Genomic DNA, 21,672 nt, shown 5'->3' with positions numbered 1-21,672 from the left:
CAAATTAGCAAGAATTAGCAACTACACCCACAACATTCAGTTTCTGTTCATAGTTTACCTTCCAATTAATTCTGATAGTTCGGCTTTATTTTTGCACAAACATATTACAATGTTAGCTCTATGATAGTTGTAGCTTCCTTTACATTTTTAGCTTTAAATGTGTGGAATGTAAGACATTTCTACAGAGACAGACAGAAATGCTGCTATTTAAATTCTGATGCATGAATTCCTGCAGTGAGTTTTCATTATTTCTACTTCACTCCTGTCTTCCTTTCAGAGTGGGTATCGAGTTTGGAGAAACAAGTCGTCTGTAATGCAGGCCCAGACTGAGGAGCTGAAAGAGGCCACAGATGTTGTGGTACTGGACATCAGAGAGCTAGGGAAATCGGTGAGCACCATCAAACCTTTAGATGTTTAAAGCTAGTGTTTGTGTGTCTGCAGTCTAGCTATTTTTTCACTTACAATAATGTAGAAATTATATTACTCAATATCAACTTGCAGGTCATACTTTCCCGACGCATATTTTTATGCTTTTATAAATAATAACCTGTCACAGCATTTAAGATGCTACATTTATTTACATTTATTAAAATGTTTGATTTTAGGCTTTGACTTATCTCTTTATTTGTGGCTTTTCAGGAAAGTGTGGTGAACATTCTGTGGAACATGTTGGATAATGACACACTGGAGACCTTCACACTCGCTGAACAGCTCAGCATAAATCTGACTGATCTAAACATACGCATTGAAGGTATCAAACAACTCTCAAACGCAAAAGCCTGTTTTGTTGCTGTGTCCGGTGAATTAAATAGTGAAACTGTGTGCTATGTCTAAATGTATTTTACCTAGCTTAACTGGGTTTTGATGTTACACGTTCATACAGAGATGATCCACGATTGGGAGGTGTACAGTATCCAGCAGGAAGTGGATCCTGAGGTGGTGAGAAAGAGCTCAGCGGACGCTGAGGAAATAGTGGCTTTGATGAGGAAAATAGACCTTTCTCCAGGAGAACCAATCGCCACTGGCGAGTCCACAGAGGCCCATGACTGTAAGACACACAACAGTTACACAGCAAACACCTGCGCATGATTACATCACTATATCCCTATTACACTGTAGTGAGCAAGGGTTGGAGATGCAACATTATATGAACATTATTTTGATATTCAAAGCATGCACATTTTTTGTAAACATGCACATGTGCAAAACAGGCTGGTAGCATCAAGTTGAATGGTGACAACCTTTTAAGGTATCGGGTTGGGTTCATACCTACCCCCTATAGCCCAATGGAATCATACCACAGCAGAACTGTAAGGCCAAACATGCATGTAAAAGACTGGTTCAGTGGTTCAGTCATGACCTGGTAGATGTTAAAAGGTTAAAAGAATACATTTTCTGCATCAGATAATGCATACAAATGTATGTAGCAGGTCGCTTTGAGTGCTCAGAGTAAAAATGAGCTAGATAAGAATCAGTCCATTTACCATTTATAATATAACTGCTGTGGATGAAAAGACTCACAAGTTCTACAAAAACAGCACCCTGAGTCACTCCAATGTGTTAGCAGTGGTGATAAAATTTCAGCTAATGTTTCTGGTCATGTTTGCAGTGCTGGGCCGCATTCGGCAGTTGGAAAAGAAGCTGATGATCACAAACAGCCGCCTCCCGTCTGTCCGAGAGGTCTTGTCCCGCTTTTCCGGCAGACTGTCAGAAGCTCAAGGCTTTCTTGCAAAAGCAGACAGCAATGTGCACGAGGCGGAGAATAAGAACCGAGCTAGTGTCCTCAAATTCCAGAGGCATGAGGTAATTTCCCGTGACCCCCCTCAGCTCTTACAGCGCCCTACTTCCCTCTCCCATCTACACTATGTTTGATTCTCTGTTAGTTTTTACTTCTATAGAATGGCTTATTTCTTCCTTTTTTCAACTCAGAATACTTCAAACAGTGTTGAGTTGTGATTTTTCACACTAGTACCTGGCATTTAAAGACAGAAGTACAGCGTGTTCTTAATCCGAAATGCACAGTTGCAAAAGAGCAGAGAGAGAAGGAGATCTGGTTGTACTTTGCCGGTCATGTCAGAGAACTCTATTACTGTGGTATTTAGGTGATGAGAACAGAAACTTAAAACCATCTGTGGGAGTTACATTAGAAGGGGGCCTGCACAGGGGAAAAAGCAACATTGCAATGCAAGTGTTTTTCCCACAATAATATTCACAGCCTACCCACACAAACATGACTGACTTTCTCATGATGCACCCAGCCAAGTCTTATCCCAAGAGGGAAAAAAAACAAAACACTTCTCTGCAAAAACACTAAGATGCACATAATGTACATGTTGAATAGACCGAGAGCAGGGGTGTTTTTTTTAAACATCTGGGAAGTTCCTTTTAACTCCCTTTTAACAGGAAGAAACCTCCAGCAGGCTCAGGGAAGGCCAGCCATCTGCCCTGAGAGGTTGGATAGTAGGAGAGGAAAAGGTCATAAAAATAAAAAATATGTACATAATTAACAAAACTATGTTATAGTTATAGTTAAAATACCATTTGGAAATTCCAGAATTTTGTTCCATTCGGATTACACTATCTAGAGATATTTCCACAATACAACTTGTTGTGTTTGTTCAATCCAGCATGAAAGTTGATTTAAAATATAATTTCCTTCCTTTTTGTGACTAAGAATTTCATGTTAAAAAAATATTAAAAGTTTTCTTTTGCATTTTTATGAAATATAACCATATGTATTCAGACATTGTCACTAGTTGCCTTTTGCAATGTGAAGTTAGTTAGCAAGTGTATGCTCAAATTTTTTTTTTTAACTAGTGAATACTCCATAAAACTTCTAGGCAATTTAGAGACGGTTGAGCAGAAAATGTAAAGATTTGCTGACTTGAGATGGAATGGCCCAATATCTCTCCTCTTCAGACCAGATACTGAGGGATTTCTATGAGTCCTAAAATTAATTTTAAAGCTTAATTGGTCAGAACAAAGGACATAACCTTTAAACATTTTTTTATCTAGCTATAGCACAGTTTTTGTTTTTATAATAGAGTCAAAATTTTAATTAGTCGACATAAAAACATCTGGTCATAATCGAAATCCAGGGATGCAGCAGAGCAGCTCCTGTTGGACTCTGCATTTGGTTACTTGTGAGCATGCGTGTTATCAGGAGTGGGGATCTCCATGATCAGGGTGTCTGCCATGAATAGCTTCCTAGCCAAACACAGAGCCTCTCCTAATCCAGGGCTCTACCTAGCCTCAGCAGACTGGTCGACACCAGTATGTGGCTGTATGCTGCTGGCTGACCACAGCCAATCAGATGATCTCATCCCTGTACAATACTCAGTCATGCAGTCAAATTAAAAGTGGGGTGTGGATGCTGAATCTATTATCTGTAACATACATGCCTAACATACTGCTTGAATGGAACAGCATAAATATTATGATTCCACTAAATAAGACTATTTATTAAATAGTATAGCTATTAACTATGTGACATTTAAAATTACTTGCAACAAAAATATACGCAAACACGAATACTTCTACGCTGCATATGAAAGATTAACATTGCTTCCAAAGTAAAGCCAGTGATGAAGTGTTTTAGCCCTTTAGTCTTTTTAAAGCAGTTATTTCAAAAATGCATCAGACTCAAAACTTGACGTAAAGTCTTTGGGAATATCATTGATTTTTGACCTCTATAACCACTTTAACATTTGTTTAGTCTTTAAACAGGACTAAACAGGAAAATCTTTAGAATCCTATTCAATGATAATCACATATTGGCACTTATTAGCAGTGTTTTCTTCAGAATCTGCAGGAAAGCCTAGAACACGGGTCAGCAACCTTTAAGACACAAAGAGCCATTTGGACCCGGTTTCCACGCAAAAGAAAACACTGGGAGCCGCAAATACTTTTTGACATCTAAAATGAAGATAACACTGTATATATTGTTTTTTACCTTGATGCTTTGTGTGAACAACTAAGGTGTGTTGCTTATAAAATCCATGAAGTGCTACAGAGAAAATTACATTTTATTTATGTAATTAACACATTTTGAACTCTTAAAGAAACATAACAAAAGGACAGACACCAACCTGAACTAAAATGATCCATGTAGCAAACAGAAACGCCACCCTTATATCGCCTTTGGGCTTTTGAAGCCTTGATCAGTCTTTTAAAGAAATAATTGGAAAAAAAATGCACTATGCTGCTAAAAAATGAAAAATAGATCTTTGCAAAATTCTGCCTAAATATGTATTTTACCAGGTTAATGTGTGTGGCGGGGCGTGGTCTGCAGCACTGCTGCAGGGGAGGCAGACGCACCTGAGCGGCACCCGTAATCACGCCTCGCCGCATTAACGTCTGTGCCATCTATGCTGTTGTTGGTATGTGTCGGGCTGTGAGCTGAAAAGCTACAGCCGGCTGTATACGTACAGCAATCGTGTGTGAAAAGCATGTTCATGGAAACATCGTCGGGTCTGCCGTGATATGTTTACAATGGGACTTCTGCTCCTAAGCCTCTGCGCACAGCGTCTGCAACTCGGGGCTGTACGAAGTCACTTTCATCTTTACGCAGGACTGTAAGCTGTCATCTGTGAGGCGCGAGCGGTGTTTGTTTTTAACATAGTTCACGGTGGAGAATAGCTGCTGACATAATGTGGATCCGAAGATCCATAACTGGCCTACCTGGGGTTGAAAGTCTCTATAAATGCATGTCGTTTCAGTGGGTACACCGACTTCTGCGAGTGTGACGCTTATTTTGATCAATGAAAAAATAATAAAATATAATTTTATTTTTATATTTCAATGTCACAATAATCTTCCAATTTAGAACTACAAGTTAAAAAAAATAACTAACATAAATAAAATACACTTCAGCTAAATGCTTCTAATTTATTTTCCCGAGCCGCACTATAAGGACTAAAGAGCCGCATGCGGCTCCGGAGCCGCAGGTTGCCGACCCCTGGCCTAGAATTTTGACATGTTAAGAATATCTAACAAACAAACCCCCCAAGAAGTACTGGACTCTGGTTAAAAAAAAAAAAAAAATGGTGCTCTCTTTCTTTCCCTGCATCCTAGGTGAAGTTGCAGAGGCTAATGGAGAACCATGACACTGTCAACGACACTTTGGAAGCAGCCAGAGACTTTATCGCCCAATCAGAGAGAACTGTGGCTGAGGTGGACACTTTGGGAAAGGTGAGGCAAATTACGGTCTGATGAGACTAAAAATATCTCAGGCCCTACTTTTATAATGATGGTCAGGTTTCTTCATGGCCTACTGAACAAAGGCTATGTATCATACCAAGGTAGCATAATCTAATTATGGGGTTGTAATATCCCAATATCCCAAGGATTAAATTGAATTCATTCCAGAAATGATTGCTAAGACTTGACCTGGTCTGTGTTACATTGCACTGCTGGGCAATTTGATTTGGAAGCAATTTATGGATTGCTGGAAAGAAAATTGAATAAGCAGCATTCTCAAAGTGCTTTCCTGTTTTAGTCAAGTAGCTCTGTATTAAGTTACTCTGGAGGGAATTACAATAATCTGAAAGTAACAATGTTAGCAAGTGTGTGTGTGTGTGTGCGTGCGTGCGTGCGTGCGTGCGTGTGTGTGTGTGTGCATATTGTAGCTTTTTGGACTTGAAATAATCTCAAGCTAAAAAATCTTTTCTGATATTGTTACCTACAGTAGTTACAAGCTAAACAGAGATTACTGAATGTTACAGGCTGGAACATGAAAGCACGTCTCGAGGTAATTGAGGTGTGTGTGTGTGCGTGTGCGTGTGCGTGTGCGTGCGCATCTGTGTGCAGAACGTGACTGAGTACCATGCAGCAATCGATGGTGCCAGCCAAAAGCTGACAGAGAAGACGGAGCGCCTCTCACTGGTTGACAGAGATCTGGTTCAGAAGGCTGACAGACATGCTGAGGGGCTGGAGAGACAAGCCAATGAGCTGGAAGAGTGAGACATCCATCTGAAATAAACCTGTGTAGCACACAGTTGCACATAGTAGCTTTTAGTAGACTTTTGCCCGGATAGGAACCATTTATTAAACTTATTAAACATTTCATGCTTCATATAGTATTTATTTGTGACCTATGAAGTTTTTCCTAATTTCTATCATATATAAAATGTTAGAATAATACAGTTTCTTTGCATGTTTTTGGTAACAATGATAAACATATGGAATACACACTTAGTTGTTAAGTGATGTCATATATGCATTGTGGAGGAGGAATCAGCTGGCTCTCCAGAGAGTGGACAGATTCTGATGCTGCTGTCTTGCAGTGCAACTAGTGACAGCAGTCCGTGTTCTGCTCTGCAGTTTCACTGAGCTTGAGGTCGCAGATTATGAACACTTGAGTTGAATCACACTGTCTCCCCCAGGGACCTGAGAAAGAGTGACGCCAATGGCTTTGTACAGAGGGCTATAACTGCTGCCAACGTCTACAACAACATAGTGAAATACGTTGACGATGCCAACATCACCTCACTCACCACCTTCAACTTATCCGAAAGAGCTGAAGATGTATGTCAGATCATGCAGTTTTAAGGCATTCGTTTACTGCATTCAACTTTCTATCAGTCCTTGTTATTTTTCTTCATACATCTGTCTTTTAGGCCACCAGTGGGATCAATGCGCAGCTTGAATACCTCATAACACAGAGTGACAATGTTTTCAAGGAATCTGTCACACTGCATTCAGAGCAAATTGGTATGGAGCTCAACAGAATTATATATTGCGGACATATTAGTCATATTTCAGCTGTATACTGTTCATAGTATTTTTGTTGTCTAATACATTTTTCTGTAACAGAGCTAAAACATGAGGTGACTGACAAGCTAAAATACATTGAGGAGACCAAAGAGACCATGGAAAACAACGTGAAAAAACTCTCAGAAATTGTGCAGGACATCAGTGAACTCCAAACAGGTAAGAATATACTTTTCTTATACGTTTCAGAAGGAGGCCCGTGGCGTGTTTAAACTATAGTTTATCGCACAGACTGGAACAGTTGGAATATCTAACAGGGCAGACCTTGCTAGGTTTTCCAATTGAATGTGTGATTAAAAAAAAAAAAAGAAAGAAAGAAAGAAATAACACACACACAAAAAAATTTTTTTTGTTCTTTTACTTGAGTGGTTTGGTCCTAAAGTCAGCCAATGTATAAAGTCAGCCGATGTATAAAGTCAGCCGATGAATAAATCCCCCAGGGGTTTTATATAGTTAAAATTTAAAAAGTAGCTTTCTTTGAAAATCAGAGATGTAGGCCTTACAGAACTACAGGAGCAATAGAGGATATTCACAGTTAGCTTGATCTGCTGAAATTCAGCTAAAATGGTCAGACCTTTTATTCTAAAATCCAGTCTGACTTGAATAAAGTTGCCACTTTGATGAAACTGTGAAATGGTGAAACTCAAGCTTGCATATACACACGGGTGCGGGCTTGACCGATACACTCTGCTACTTAAACAAATAGCACTATACCACTTTCAGGAATGCATACTAGGAACAATATGTGCAGATTTTGATATTAAACTACTTTAACTACAGCCTTCTCAAATAAACTATGACAACATCGTGATCTGTTGTCCGCTAGCATAAAAACCTAGCATATGGCCCACTTTGTCCAAAGGATAATCTTCTCTTCTTCCATCCAAAAATTCTGCATTTAGGTTTGTGCAGTTTCCTAGTCTGTGTGCATGGTTTAGTAACTCATTTACTCAACAATTTCTGTTCCCCTATTTTAAAAATACGTACGGACAGCCTCACTTCACAGATACGTCTTCTCTGTTTTGGCCATAGCAATTTTTTTCCCATAGTTTGGCAATACGGACCCAAATTAGTTCTTTACCTTAAAGTTTCTGCATTATCAGGACTAAGGAGGACATTGGCAGAAATCTCCATCAACTGAATGCTTTAGTTGCTAAACATGCGAATTTGCAGTTTGTTATAAATGTGCACTAATTTTCAGACAGAACACCACAACGTCTGGAGTTTACCTCAGAAGTGGCTTCAGAGACTCTGAATCGCTCAGTGGAAGTTCTTCAATCTATCACCCCCATTAGCAGCAAAGTAGAGGAGTGGAACAACAACATGAAAAATAACGAATACTCCACAGCTGCCTATGAACAGGCTGTTGCCTCTGCAGGGGCAGCAGGTATATATCAAAATTACTACATTTTATGAGATTTGTATTTAATGAGTAGAACACACTATACTGGTTTTCATGTTAGCTATTGTTATTCCTATCGGCTTTTTTGACTTACAGTTCCTTCGCAACCACATTTAAAGTTGATTTTTCTTCATTATTTTTTTGGCAGTGGAGAACCTGAATTTGCTTGTTCCTACCCTGCTGGACAAGCTGAAGGTTGTTGAGGATAAGAAGCCTGTCAACAACGTGACCACCAACATCATGAGGATCAGAGAGCTCATAGCCCAGGCCCGGAGTGTGGCCAAGAAAGTTCGTTCAGTCCTTTTGACACACTTAGTAATGATATCCCAATTTAGTCATTACCACTAGAGCAAAGGATGACTGACTTCCATGTGCAATCATTTTATATTTGATGACATGGCTCTGTTGTTGCACCCCTCCTACCCTTTCATTTTGAGCCATAGAAGAAAAGACAAAAGAGGGAGAACAGCAACATCACACTGATTCAGTTAGGTAAATTATATAAGGATCAGCTGGACTGGAAGTGGATTTCAAAGTGGCTTGCAGCAGCTGTGGCTAGTATAAAGTTGCTTAAAATCATGCCATATGGTGCAGTCAATTGTAAAAAGCTATCTGACAAAATTTTTAAACACTTTCAATTAAAAAAATTGTTTTGCTGGACTAAAAGAAGGGGGGGAGTGAAGTTATTAAATAAAAATGGTAAAATAGTAAATATAGCAATACAACACAAAAGCAGAAAGCAGAACCACAAACTGTACCTACGGACTAAATAAAGCTAACAAAATATTAATAAGAGAATATAAAAGATGATGATATATGATCATGATAATTAAAGAGCATTGAGGTTAGCTTTAGCTAGCCTGTAACTAAGGCCCAATCAAACAAAATGTTGTTATACCACAATATTTAGAGGAATTGATATTAGTTAATAAGAACAACCCAAGTTCCTTGCACCTTAAACATTTGTGTGTGCATAAATTAAAACATTGACAAAACTGGCAAATATTTGACTCTGTAGACTTCCCATGAGAAATTATTTGGGCTTGTTGTACAGCCAGAGGAGCAGGGCACCTTAGTCATCGAGCTGACCATGAGTTGACCACGAGTTGACATCCAGTTGACCATGAACTTTTCTGTATGCCACTGTATTCTGGAGTCAGATGTGAGGCTGCCTGTCCAATAGCTAAAACTTGGCAGAGACTCGGTCATGAAACAGGACAATGATTGCATCACACAACAAATCTACAACAGCTAAAAAAGAAAAGAATCAGTGTTGCAATGACTCAAAGTCCAGACCTCAACCCAATTGAAATGCTGTGGTCAGACCTTAAGTGAACTGTGTATAGATGCAAACGTCGGTCAACTGAGGGAACATTGTAAAAAGAAAAAAAAGAGTGGGCTTAAATTCTATACGATAATAATCTATTGAATCATTAGGTATACATAGTTTTCACACATGGCCTGCCTGCATTTGTATAGCGCTTTTCTAGTCCATAGGACCCCAAAGCGCTTTACACTACATTCAGTCATTCACCAATTCACACACACATTCACACACTGGCGATGGCAAGCTACATTGTAGCCACAGCTGCCCTGGGGCGCACTGACAGAGGCGAGGCTGCCGGACACAGGCACCACCGGGCCCTCTGACCACCACCAGTAGGCAAACATGGGGTTAGTATCTTGCCCAAGGATATTTGACATGCAGCCCGGAGGCAGCCTGGGATCGAACCACCGACCTTCTGATTAGTGGCTGACCTGTTCTGCCACCTGAGCTACAGCCACCCATGGTTTCTGTATTTCTGCTTATTTTTTTGTTTTTCTTTAAAATTTTAGAAATGAAATTTCTTCTTACCATGTCTACACAGGTGACCCCTACAAAAAGAAAAGAAAAGTAAAAACTGTCCACACACCCGACGTGTTAGCTTTGTTCTCATTTTAAATTCTGAAGTAGTATTTCAGCATCCCCTCTTGACTATCAAAATTCTTCCCTATAATTTTTCTACTTAATAAAACCCTTCTACTCCATTCCACTACTCCAGTTAAAATTTTCACACCAGTCATTATGAAGCTGTAAACCTTTTTAAATTCACGTTCTGCTATCAGATATCAAGATGATAATTGCTAAACAAAGAAAACTCAGTTTCCTTTATTTTCTGCCCCAGGTCCAGGTCTCCATGAAATTTAACGGACAGTCCTCAGTGGAGGTTCATCCTCACAGCAATTTGGAAGAACTGAAGACAATGACATCCATCAGTTTATTCATGAGGGTGGACCCTGACAAGGATCCCATAGAGGACCGAATCATCCTATACTTGGGAGACAGAAATGTGAGGAATCCAGGCAGAATAAATTTTGTTCCTTTCTCTTTCTGGGTCATCAGTTGTGATAAAATAAATGCCAACTTTCAAAGATGAAAAGGAGCTTGTGTGCATGAATAGCATGTTGTGATCATGAGAACAGAAATGACTTTGAATGGCTTTGAAAGCACCCATTTGCCCCCTTCAAAAGATGTCCAAGAGACGCCTGAGACAATGGTGCATCTGTGTGCCTTCAAAGTTCATTTACATAAATACTGTTTTCCCCTGCCTGCCAGGGTATAGAAACAGTACAGCATACCCAATGTGGGGCCTCTTTGTTCTCTTTAACAGCGCTTCACCTTGGTGATTTTACCATCACTGTAATCTATGCAGTGATGTTTTTCACTGTGGAATAATAGGCCCAGCAGTAGTTGGTCACAAATGATGCATAGTTAAGCTTTTGAAACCACTCTACACTGAAATAAAGTAACACCACACAGTTGGAAACTCGTACCACCATTATAACATGCTGAAGTGTTTTAAAATGACACAGTGAAAGCCTTGGTAGTAAAATGAACACTCTGTTTTCTGCTGCTCCTGCTTTCAGGGTGTAAAAGACTACATGGGCTTGGCCACCAAGAATGACATCCTGGTGTTTGTCTATAAACTTGGAGGTGAAGACATTGAGATCCCATTGAGTTCAAAGCCTGTCAGCCAATGGCCGGCAGTCTTCAACTACGTCAAAATAGAGAGGTAAATGAGCTTTAACCTCTTAACATCCATATGATCAGTGGCAGCATATCTATAGTTAAGGTTGGGGTAGGCTGGGTTTTGGGTTATCATTTGCCCCCCTTTTTTTTTTTAGAATTTTTATGTCTTTGAAACACTCAAATTTATGTGGCTAAAAGAAAAAAGCAACCCTAATCTTTAACCAAAAGTGATTGCCATTTTAATTGTGCTAGGCATTATTTGAAAATCATACATACAGATTTGTTGTAACACACAAAAGTGACTGAAAACTCTAAAGCCTAAATCGTCATCAGAGGTGACCCTAACCCCAGTACTAGCCCTGATTATAATCCTAGGCAACTGAAGTATGTAATAAAATATAGGGTTAGGATCCAGTTTGGGCTAGATTCAACACCTGAAAGGCCTAACTAAAATTTATATACATATATCACATGAAGTTTCTGAACAGTAGCAGCACTATGGGGCCATTTATATCCAAATATTTAAAGTCCAGGAAAAATGTCCCATATGCTAGAGCACCTTCTGGCTTCACACTCACTCAAGAAGGTGAGCGTGATAGAGTCATAGAATGATACATATTGTTGGGCTATATTTAAAATCTTTGCTATATAAGTTACTAATACGCTGATCTTGACAAGGAACTGAAAATTTGTTCTTGGTCTCAGTGGTTTCCTTTCTCCTCAAAACACAAGGGAAATCCTGCTAACACACATGACAGTTAGTGTGGTTAACTTTTCTTGTGCATTAGCAAATTTTGAGAAAGCTAAGCAGGTAGCATTCATGAAGTTCAAGCTAGGAGGAGGTCACAGTGGTAACTTGCAGATCTTTGCTTGCAGACTGGGCAGGCATGGAAAAGTCTTCCTAACAGTCCCAAGTCAGAGCTCCACTGATGAACAGAAGTTCATCCAGAAAGGTGAAGCTCCAGGCACTGAATCCCTGTTTGACATTGACCCCCAAGATCTAGTGTTTTTTGTTGGGGGTGTCCCTCCAGATGTCAAGGTAATGTAAATTACAACATTTCTTCAATATAAAGAAATCTTTCTTTCTTTTAGAAATCTGACATGTGACTGTTTCTTTGTTACAAACCAGCTTCCACCTCCTTTGATCCTTGCACCTTTCGTGGGATGTATTGAATTGTCATCGATGAACAACGATGTCATCAGTCTTTACAATTTCAAACAGACTCACAAAATAAATGTAACCACATCTCCACCGTGTCCCAGGTAAACTTTTGCATGGCTAAATGTATGTGTCAAAGGGTCTCAATGGCAAAAAAATACAAATTCAACAAGCATTGACCACCCACTGTATAATTTAAACACAACTTACCTGAACATTGCTACAGAAATCTGACATTTTTTTTGACATCTCAAACATTAAGTTCATATTTAGCCTGTCTGATTTTCAAGGGATGTATCTTAACTTAATTTGTCACATAGATGGTTTGAAATTGTCAAAGGTACCAAATCATGTTTCCAACTCTGCTCTCAGGTACAAGTTGGCATTTTCACAGAGTCGCATTGCAAGCTACCTATTTGATGGAAAAGGCTACGCACTCATCAGTAATATTGAGAGGAGGGGGACGTTTAATGCTGTCACAAGATTTGATATTTCAGTACGAACTATTGCAAGTGATGGTGTACTTTTCCTCATGGTCAATGAGGTAAGTCATCTGGAAAACTTACAAGAGTCTCACATCTCGAAAGCTTTTAGTTTTTCTTACCCATGTGCTACCAGTCTGTAAAGCAGGTCAACTGCCAGCATTTCTATTCTCATAAAAAAACCCTGTAATAATGATCATCAGTAACTGGTTTATGACAACTGTATAAGGCCAATATAAATATGTTTCATTTCTGTTTTTTCAGGATAAATTCTTTCTTTTGGAATTAAAGAATGGCATCCTGCGTCTAATGTATGACTTTGGCTTCAGCAATGGGCCAAAGCTTTTAGAGAACAACTTAGCAAAGCTGCAAATAAATGATGCAAAATACCACGAGGTAGCTTTTTGTGTCTTTATTAAAACTCTTAAATAATCCCAAGTTAAAAATGCGAATGTCTTACAATAACTGTCTGTGGTGGGACATTTCCTCAGGTGTCAGTGATCTACCATCAGTCAAAAAAGGTTATACTGTTGGTGGATAAGAGTCATGTTAAGTCCATGGAGAACCCAAAAACCACCCTGCCCTTCGCAGATATTTACATAGGTGGAGCTCCCTCCAGCATCCTGAAATCCAGGTGAGCTAAACATACATGCAAACAAACAATAATAGTATTTATCATTTAAGTCCCAAGATATAGCCATCCAGCTAACTATAAATTACTCCAAATGGAAGTAGCTCTATTCTTTATAATCTATATTCTTATTGTTAACAACTTTTTGTAGAATATGTAAAGTTAATACATCATTTAAAATTTGAGTTATTTCATCACATGGCCAGAAAGTTGCTTTCCGTCTCCAACAATAACTGCATAATATGTCATTTTAAATAAGTGGTTAGTTTTTCTCAGTTGCTTCTGGAGACTGCACCTTCCTCTCTAACAGCAGAACTTTTGGAGTACGGTAGATAGTTTTCTTTTTTAACTTCCTGACTTTGTTTCTTGCAGCTTTAAATTTGAAATATATGTGTTCCCACAGGCCAGAGCTGTCCTCTGTGGTTGGCCTGAAGGGCTGTGTGAAAGGATTCCAGTTCCAGAGAAAAGACTTCAACCTGCTGGAAGAACCTGGCACCATTGGTATTAGCAGCGGCTGCCCAGAGGAGTCCTTTGTAAGTTGTGCATCTACCACGTCACATCTTAAGTGATAATGCAATGTGTCCCTCTGAAACCAATACCAAATATAGTAAACATCTGCACAGACAAGAGACAGTGTAGTCCAGCAGCTTTAGCCCATATTGCCACTGCTAGGTCACTGAAATGTGTTTTCGTCTTGACAGATGTCGCGCAAAGCTTATTTCTCTGGAAAGAGTTACCTCGGTTCCACAGCAAAGATTTCACCGTTTGACAACTTTGAGGGCGGACTCAACTTCAGAACACTGCAGCCCAGCGGACTCTTGTTCTACCACAATGAAGGGGTAAACACACCTACATGTACATACATGTTTACTGCGTGTTAGGACATGCATTTTCAAATGCAAAACGAATGCTTTTGCAATGTTAAAGCAACGTTGTCTTGCTTAAAAAATTTTTATTTTGCTTCAGTCTGACGAGTTCAGTATCTCCCTGGAGAATGGCGCAGTGGTCCTAAACAACAGAGGCGTAAAGGTCAAATCACACAAGAAACAATACAATGATGGAAGGTCGCACTTCTTACTGGCTTCAGTGAACAATCAGAAGTAAGTATTTAACTTCACTGTTGGCAGCTGCTTCTGGTGCACATCTGTGTTAGTCTTTGAGGCTCCACATCCTGTTTCCTCTCGATTATATACATTTAAATAAAGTCTCAAAAGAAGAATGAATGCACTGGTTGAACCTTCATATAGGAACTTAACCACGTTAATGGTGGGTTTTGTTTGTTTGTTTTTCTACTCAGTAATATTACACAATTACATTTAGATCATAGTTTTTGTCATACAAAAATTATTTTTATCTCAATATTTTAAATTGCTAGGTTCTGAAAGATGTCAGAATGCTTTGGTATCAGATCCATTATGTATGCTTTACAGCATCACTGAGAAATATCTTAGTCACAGCTTGTTGCAGTTTAATCCAAACCACATTTTTTTCCAAACAAATAGCAAATGTGAATGCAAAAACACAACTAACCAGTAAAAGAATGACACCACAGCCACTACATCCACCAGCTAATATGTGCTTTACAATAAGTATTCTAAACATGATCAATGGACATCATCTGGATTACTGTAAAGTTGCAAATGCATTTGTCATTTAGTAAACATTATTAATTATCACATTATATCAATTTACTTGTTTATTGATAGTAGTTAGTCAAAAATGTTAAATATGAGGATATTAGAGCTAAAAAGACCGAAAGCACACATATGTAACATTTCAGCAGACATTATATATCTTCAACAATTACAGCATGTGGTACACTGCATGTGGCATAGACAATATCTTGCAGGAAAATAACAACTTTGGGCAATGCAACAACAAATAAGAACAGCAGCACGAGAATAAGACAACACGTTAGTGCAGTGCATGATGCCTGCATCTCTGATAAGATCTGGTGATCCTTTTATAAACATGGGTCACATACGCCCCTGCACCCAAAGGGGCGCATCAACAACTAAAGAAAATCTTCTGAGGGGCTTCAACTCCTTACTTCAGGTACTCATTGCTGGTGGATGACGAAGACAAGCAGTTCAAGAAGCGGCCGACATCAGCCGCGGGATCGTCATACGATTCTGAGGAGAAGACTTTCTACTATGGAGGATCTCCAAGCAGCACTTCCAAGAATTTCACGGGCTGCATCAGCTATGCCTACATCAACAGGTAAGTCACCCCCTCTCTCCAGTAAAAGAGGGGGTATTATGTTATTTCAAGTTAAACTGTGAGGAGATGGAGATTGCTGCTAAAAAGATGAAAAATTTAGCAAATATAAAAATGCCAAGAAAAATGCATGTTACAATATTTAGCAGCATTAAAAAACATGTTTACAGTTTGGTTAAACCGTATAGCGGGCCCTGTAGGTAATTCTACCATGGTGAAAGCAGTAGTGTTGCAGAGTGTTCATTTAGCTCACTCGGTTGAGTAAGTGACAAATATATTGTGAGGTTAATGCAGACACCTGGTTTGAATCTGCCCTGAGACCAGCCATTGTGTGTCTTCCACTGTCCTAGTGAAGTAAATGTTAAAAAGCCATTTCATAGCTAGATAGATAAATCAGTGTTTCCCAACCTTTTGGAGCCACAACACGTATTTCACATTAGAAAAATCACACGACACACCACCAAACAAAAATGTCACAAAAAGCATAATGATAGTTTTTCCCCACGCACCAGGCATAGCAGAATCGGCTCAGTTTGTCACCAGTATACCTTTTTTTGATTTTCGAACGCTGTGTACCACATAAAATCGTTTCGAGGTCAGTAAACACAACCAGAATTCATACAAAAGGCACACGGGATTATAAAGGACACTGTCGATTTTCAGAAAACTCAAAGGATTGATTTTAAGTGCACTGTATTTTCCAAAAACACACGGTAATGACAACGGCCTGCTAGCATGCTCTACCAAAAATAGTGCTTTGTTGTGGATCTGACGAACGAAAGCTAAACCAGTTCCACACCACTGAAGTTGCAGCATTTTTACAAACCACTTCTGGTTCATCCGTTTCATTCAACGATCTGCTTTCGCCCTTCTCATTCTCCGTCGCCGCCGCCATTCTTTTTCCGCCATGTGCGTATGAAAACAAAGGCACTGCGCATGCGCGTTTTACCCAAATTCTATCGCAATATTTCACTTTCTTATCGTTGCCCAACATTATACCGGTATAACCGTGAACGGTATGATATGGCCCAGCAAAACATCAATCATATGACCCCATATGTGCAAGCACTTTAGCGACAGTGGGAAGGAAAAAATCTCTTTTAACAGGGAGAAACCTCCAACAGAAACAGGCTCAGGGAGGGGCGGCCATCTGCCGCAGCCAGTTGAGGTGAGAGAAGGAAGACAGGATAAAGACATGAGTGAAAACTGATGTTTCATTTGTTACGTGGCACTAATTGGAAGGTATGTGTATTGGAGAATTGATAGCATTAGCTGGCAACTTAGTAATTCCTCCTGTCATCCATATAAATTATATTCACTTCTGGCTATTCCAAATAATAACAAAAAAACCCAAAAACAACTCACAATATTTTGGGAGCCAAAACACTTGCTGAAACCAAAGGTGACATTATGGTTAGTGCTTTCATCTTTTATATACAGTCTATTCAATGAATAATGTGTTGAGAGTGTTTGACACTTCTGCCGTGTCACTGTAGACTAGACCGGGACATTGAGCCTGAAGACTTTAAGAGATACCCAGAGAAGGTCCAGATTTCCCTGGAGGGCTGTCCTGTACAGCGACCCCCGGCTGCACTGCTGTTAAGGCACAGGGCTAACACTTCTGGAACCAAACAGTCACAAAAGGTGAAGTGAAAATAGCACATACAGCAGACCTTAGTTAAATATGAATGTGTTCTACAAACATTTTTGGGCTGACTGATAACCTGATATTTAATAAATGTTCTCATAGGTCACCAGAGATAAATCTAGCCTCCCCCCAGTGCTGACTGAGCTAGGAAGTGATGACCAGGAATCAGCAGAGCCAAACATCAAGTCCTGCTTTCTTTCCTCAAGTCCCAAATCGATTCACCACGCCTTCCGGTTCAGCAGCATTGCCAACAGCAGGCAGCACTACACAGACTTCCCAGACTCCCTTTCTCAGAGGTAGATCAAGACAAGAACTTTAACCTCAGTGTCATGTCTGCTTAAAGCTGCACATATTCTTGTGTCTCCATGTGTGATTAAATTCATCTTTGTTTTTCCAGGTCCCACTTCTCCTTGTCAATGAAGACCCACTCATCTTTTGGCCTCATCTTTTATGTATCTGATGCCCAAGAGGACAATTTCATGGCACTCTTTCTGGCCCATGGGAAACTTGTGTACACTTTTAGTGTAGGAGACCAAAAAGTTAAAATCAAAAGTGAAGACAAATACAATGATGGTGCCTGGCACAGTGTAAGTTCATGAATTTGTTCCATAACTGAATTTTATATTTATGCCAGCATGAGTGTTTGTTTATGTAAGAGACAACCTTTTCTCATCCCAAAGGTTATTTTTATCCGTGATGGAAATGTGGGGCGGTTAATAGTTGATGGGCTCACAATGCTGGAAGACAGCGTTCAGGGAAACAACGTCTCCTGGCACATCAGCAGCCCCCTCTATGTCGGAGGAGTTCCTGCAGGGAGAGCCCAGAAGAATATTCAGGTACAAGTCAAAATCTGCCATGTGAAAAACATTAAACAGCAGAAAAAAATGGGACAACTGGAATCTTATAGAGGACTTTATTTATAGCCCTATGTTTGTCCGGAAAATGTGTGGACATCCAGCCCTGTCTGTTCCCACAGACAAGAGGAAACCACTATTGTGACCCTAAGAAAGAAGGTTTCCTCTCAGTTTTGAGTATTGGAGCTGATATAGCGGAGCCCTTCTCCTTCCTATTAATCCCACTGTTCAAAAATTGGCTGCTTTTCAGATGTGGGCGGAGCACAAGGCACTCAGAGATCGCTCCTGATGAATAAGAATGACTTTAGCTAACAGTTTAAAATAATAATTGCTGCATTCTTCTGATGTACTAGCTCCATTTCACTGTAAGCTGATAAAATGTAAAAGTGTGAGATGATAATTCTCTATGGGGTGTGACCCTAAAAGCAATGTCTTGTACATTACATGCACTGGGGGCCGGGATAGCTCGGTAGGTAGAGTGGTGGCCCCATGATCAGAAGGTTGGGGGTTCGATTCCCCTGAACAGCTACCCTGAGGTACCCCTGAGCAAGGCATCGTCCCTACACACTGCTCCCCGGGCGCCCAATGACTGCCCACTGCTTCTCTGAGTGAATGGGTTAAATGCAGAGAGGAGTTTCCCCACGGAGATCAATAAAATACACTTTCTTCTTTCTTGCATAAAGTCACCAAATGACTCAGTCTTACTATGAAAACATTGCTTAATGCGGCCTTAAAGACAGCTTATATGACAACTACTATGGTCAAATGTGGGGATTACTGTTGAATGCTGAAATTACATAAGATAAACTTATAAGGGAAGAGTCATAAAGTTATCAAACAGACCACTAAGATTTCACAGCTACATTCACTTAAACTTTGTTTAGCATTAGCCGTCATTAGCCATACAGAGCCACTAGTCATACCAGACCAAATAGGGCTATAGCTGCAGGGTCCTCAAATATTCTGTAGTGATCAGGAGTTTGTTGTGTTGCTTGTAAGTAGAGCTCTACTCTACCATTATAGGTTGTCTACTGAAAGGTCAGTGGCTCGGTCCCCAGCTCCTCCACCCTACATGTTGAAGTATTCCTGAGCAAGACAGAAGAAACTGAACCCAATGCATTCATTGGGGTGTGAAAGTGTGCATGAATGTTAGACAGAGCACTTAGAGTAAAAGTACTGTGTTGATGTGTATGTGACTGAGGCTTGTAGTAGAAAGCACTTTCAGTACTTAGTACATTAGAGTAAAAATCAGTATATGAGAACTACTGTGGATAAGTGAATGTGTTATTTAGTAGTTCTTTAAAATATTCTGTGATGCCTTTTTAGGTTTGTTTCTGTGTGGATTATCGTAATTAATCATTCTTTTTGTTATCTTTCATCTTCAGAGAAACTCTGCATACAGCTTTACTGGCTGTATAAAGAACCTTCAGCTTGATAGAAAGCAGCTCTCCTCTGTGGCAGACACATTTGGGGTCACTCCATGCTTTGATGGAGTCTCTGAGGGAGGAACATACTTCTCAGAAGAAGGAGGATACATTGTCCTGGGTGTGTTTCTAGCAATTTAATATCTGTGTTATTTTTCTGCAACCTAGAAATATGTTGTATGCAGAGTTTTGTGCAATCTTTCTCACAGTGAGTAACACCACATATATTTTTCCACTATCTGCAACTGTTTGCAAACTGAGCATCTGTTAACTTACACAGTTCATTAGCCTCACAAGGCCCACAGTCTCTTTCGTGTTCATGAGGAGAGTGTGGCTGGCTGAGGGAACTCGATAGCCTAAGTGCAGCTGTGGTAAAAATGTGTGAGTGTTAAAGAAGCACGAAAGAGGAAAAGGCAAAGCTGAAAGCCCTAAGAAACTCAGGACTCAAATGATTTCACACTCGCACCCACCTCAGAATAACTGATGAAGGGTTATGGGGCCATAATAAATAAGAATAACTCAGACCTCACGTCATCTTCCTCCTAATTCAGACGATTCTTTCAACCTGGGACCGAGGTTTGAGCTGGTGATGGAGGTGCGCCCTCGTGTGGCATCAGGGGTGCTACTACATGTGCACTCAGCAGATGACTATTTCACTGTGTACATTCATCAAGGAGCGGTACGTTTTTACACAAAATACACACATTCTTCTTGGTTCAAATGAAGTTTTTTCATTCAAAAGAACTGCCGTCTTCTAGACAGATTATAGCATTAGTGTTTTTGCAGGTGGTGGTTCTTGTAAATGATGGGACTCGTGAGTTCTTCACAAAGGTGTCACCAAAACAGGGAGTGTGTTCGGGGAGTTGGCACAAAATTACCGGTAAGAATTCCTTTGTGATCACACTGTAGGTTTATTATTCAGAATTGATGTGTTCTGTGGCAGCACTGTTAATGTCACACTAACATCACTCTCTGAAAAATAATCTGACATTGTATATTGTATGTGCAATGTTACGTCTTCCACGTCTGAAAAAGGAATAAACACACAAATGCCTTAATCCAGCATTCTATTTAAAGACCACCAGGGGGCGAGGCCTGTGGTTTCAAAAAGACTGACTGAAAATAGCTTTCTGTGTCAAGGAATGAGTTAATGGGCTCAGTCACTCTTTTTGTGTCCATCCATCCATTCGCTTCCGCTTATCCTTTTCAGGGTTGTGGGGGGTGAGAGGCAAAACCGCCTTTTTGTGTCATAATAAAAAAAAAAATGTTTTTTATTTTTTTTATTTTTTTACAGTAGCTAGTCAAGTTTAATGTTTAATGAAAGCGTTCTGTAATGTTTGGTTTCAGTGATACGGGATGCCAACGTTGTCCAGCTGGATGTGGATTCTGAGATCAACCATGTGGTGGGACCTCTGAGCCCCAGCTCCACAGATAGCAGAAAGCCTGTATTTATTGGTGGCACTCCAGGTGAGCTGGTGACAATTGCTCCTCCTGATTTTGTCCTGTCGGTATAAAGCTGTTAATAATGCCTTCTACCTCCTCTCAGATGGTTTCCTTCCAGAAAGTGCTGCTACCAGGAAGGCCTTTGTGGGCTGCATGAGAAACCTGACAATCAACAACAGCCAAGTAAACTTCAGCAAAGCGGTCCTGGTCAGTGGAGCTGTCAGTGTTGGAACCTGTCCAGCAACATAAGATTTCTGTGATCTCTAGCTCAGCAAAGCAATGACCAAATGCATGGTAGAAACCCCATATCATCAGTCTTTTTCCTTTCTGACACGTTTGTGTGCTTTTTGTGTAGAAGTTGTCGGTTTTTGTTTTTCACTCCCACCAAGAGTATGACCAAAACGTCCATTCAATCAAAGCAAACACCCGTTATAAATAAACAAATCAGATTGATTCCTCCAGTCCACAGTGTGAAGCACACAGGCACACTAACATTACTGTGTTACTGTATGTTCCTTTACTCCACTTCATAATCTTGATGGCACATGTTTTTTGTATAAGTTCATTTTCAAAGCTTTCCTTTTGTACTGTTTTATTTCTGATAATAAATAACATTTTACCTCCACTGAAA

General features: G+C 39.9%; 1 protein-coding gene across 1 annotated transcript in view; it reads left to right on the top strand.

Moving 5' to 3' along the window:
• Nucleotides 1–21,672, top strand: part of lama4 (laminin, alpha 4) — a 33,005-nt gene extending 11,333 nt beyond the window's left edge. Inside the window, exons 10-40 of the mRNA XM_082505283.1 lie at nucleotides 278–388; nucleotides 640–751; nucleotides 884–1,048; nucleotides 1,610–1,803; nucleotides 5,074–5,190; nucleotides 5,809–5,957; nucleotides 6,384–6,525; nucleotides 6,618–6,711; nucleotides 6,814–6,930; nucleotides 7,973–8,158; nucleotides 8,322–8,461; nucleotides 10,339–10,503; nucleotides 11,081–11,226; nucleotides 12,060–12,222; nucleotides 12,313–12,446; nucleotides 12,715–12,886; nucleotides 13,089–13,220; nucleotides 13,316–13,458; nucleotides 13,859–13,988; nucleotides 14,157–14,294; nucleotides 14,422–14,555; nucleotides 15,511–15,675; nucleotides 17,169–17,316; nucleotides 17,423–17,616; nucleotides 17,718–17,907; nucleotides 18,001–18,156; nucleotides 19,560–19,719; nucleotides 20,150–20,277; nucleotides 20,385–20,478; nucleotides 20,946–21,065; nucleotides 21,145–21,672. Coding sequence (XP_082361409.1) covers nucleotides 278–388; nucleotides 640–751; nucleotides 884–1,048; nucleotides 1,610–1,803; nucleotides 5,074–5,190; nucleotides 5,809–5,957; nucleotides 6,384–6,525; nucleotides 6,618–6,711; nucleotides 6,814–6,930; nucleotides 7,973–8,158; nucleotides 8,322–8,461; nucleotides 10,339–10,503; nucleotides 11,081–11,226; nucleotides 12,060–12,222; nucleotides 12,313–12,446; nucleotides 12,715–12,886; nucleotides 13,089–13,220; nucleotides 13,316–13,458; nucleotides 13,859–13,988; nucleotides 14,157–14,294; nucleotides 14,422–14,555; nucleotides 15,511–15,675; nucleotides 17,169–17,316; nucleotides 17,423–17,616; nucleotides 17,718–17,907; nucleotides 18,001–18,156; nucleotides 19,560–19,719; nucleotides 20,150–20,277; nucleotides 20,385–20,478; nucleotides 20,946–21,065; nucleotides 21,145–21,290 — 4,485 coding nt within the window. The 3' untranslated portion in view covers nucleotides 21,291–21,672. The remainder of the gene's footprint in view (nucleotides 1–277; nucleotides 389–639; nucleotides 752–883; nucleotides 1,049–1,609; nucleotides 1,804–5,073; nucleotides 5,191–5,808; nucleotides 5,958–6,383; nucleotides 6,526–6,617; nucleotides 6,712–6,813; nucleotides 6,931–7,972; nucleotides 8,159–8,321; nucleotides 8,462–10,338; nucleotides 10,504–11,080; nucleotides 11,227–12,059; nucleotides 12,223–12,312; nucleotides 12,447–12,714; nucleotides 12,887–13,088; nucleotides 13,221–13,315; nucleotides 13,459–13,858; nucleotides 13,989–14,156; nucleotides 14,295–14,421; nucleotides 14,556–15,510; nucleotides 15,676–17,168; nucleotides 17,317–17,422; nucleotides 17,617–17,717; nucleotides 17,908–18,000; nucleotides 18,157–19,559; nucleotides 19,720–20,149; nucleotides 20,278–20,384; nucleotides 20,479–20,945; nucleotides 21,066–21,144) is intronic.

The sequence above is a fragment of the Aulonocara stuartgranti genome (genome assembly GCF_965226115.1).
Source record: "Aulonocara stuartgranti genome assembly, chromosome: 15".
Lineage (NCBI taxonomy): Eukaryota > Metazoa > Chordata > Actinopteri > Cichliformes > Cichlidae > Aulonocara > Aulonocara stuartgranti.
Note: the sequence above shows the minus strand (reverse complement) of the source record. Positions and strands in the feature narration are given on the sequence as shown.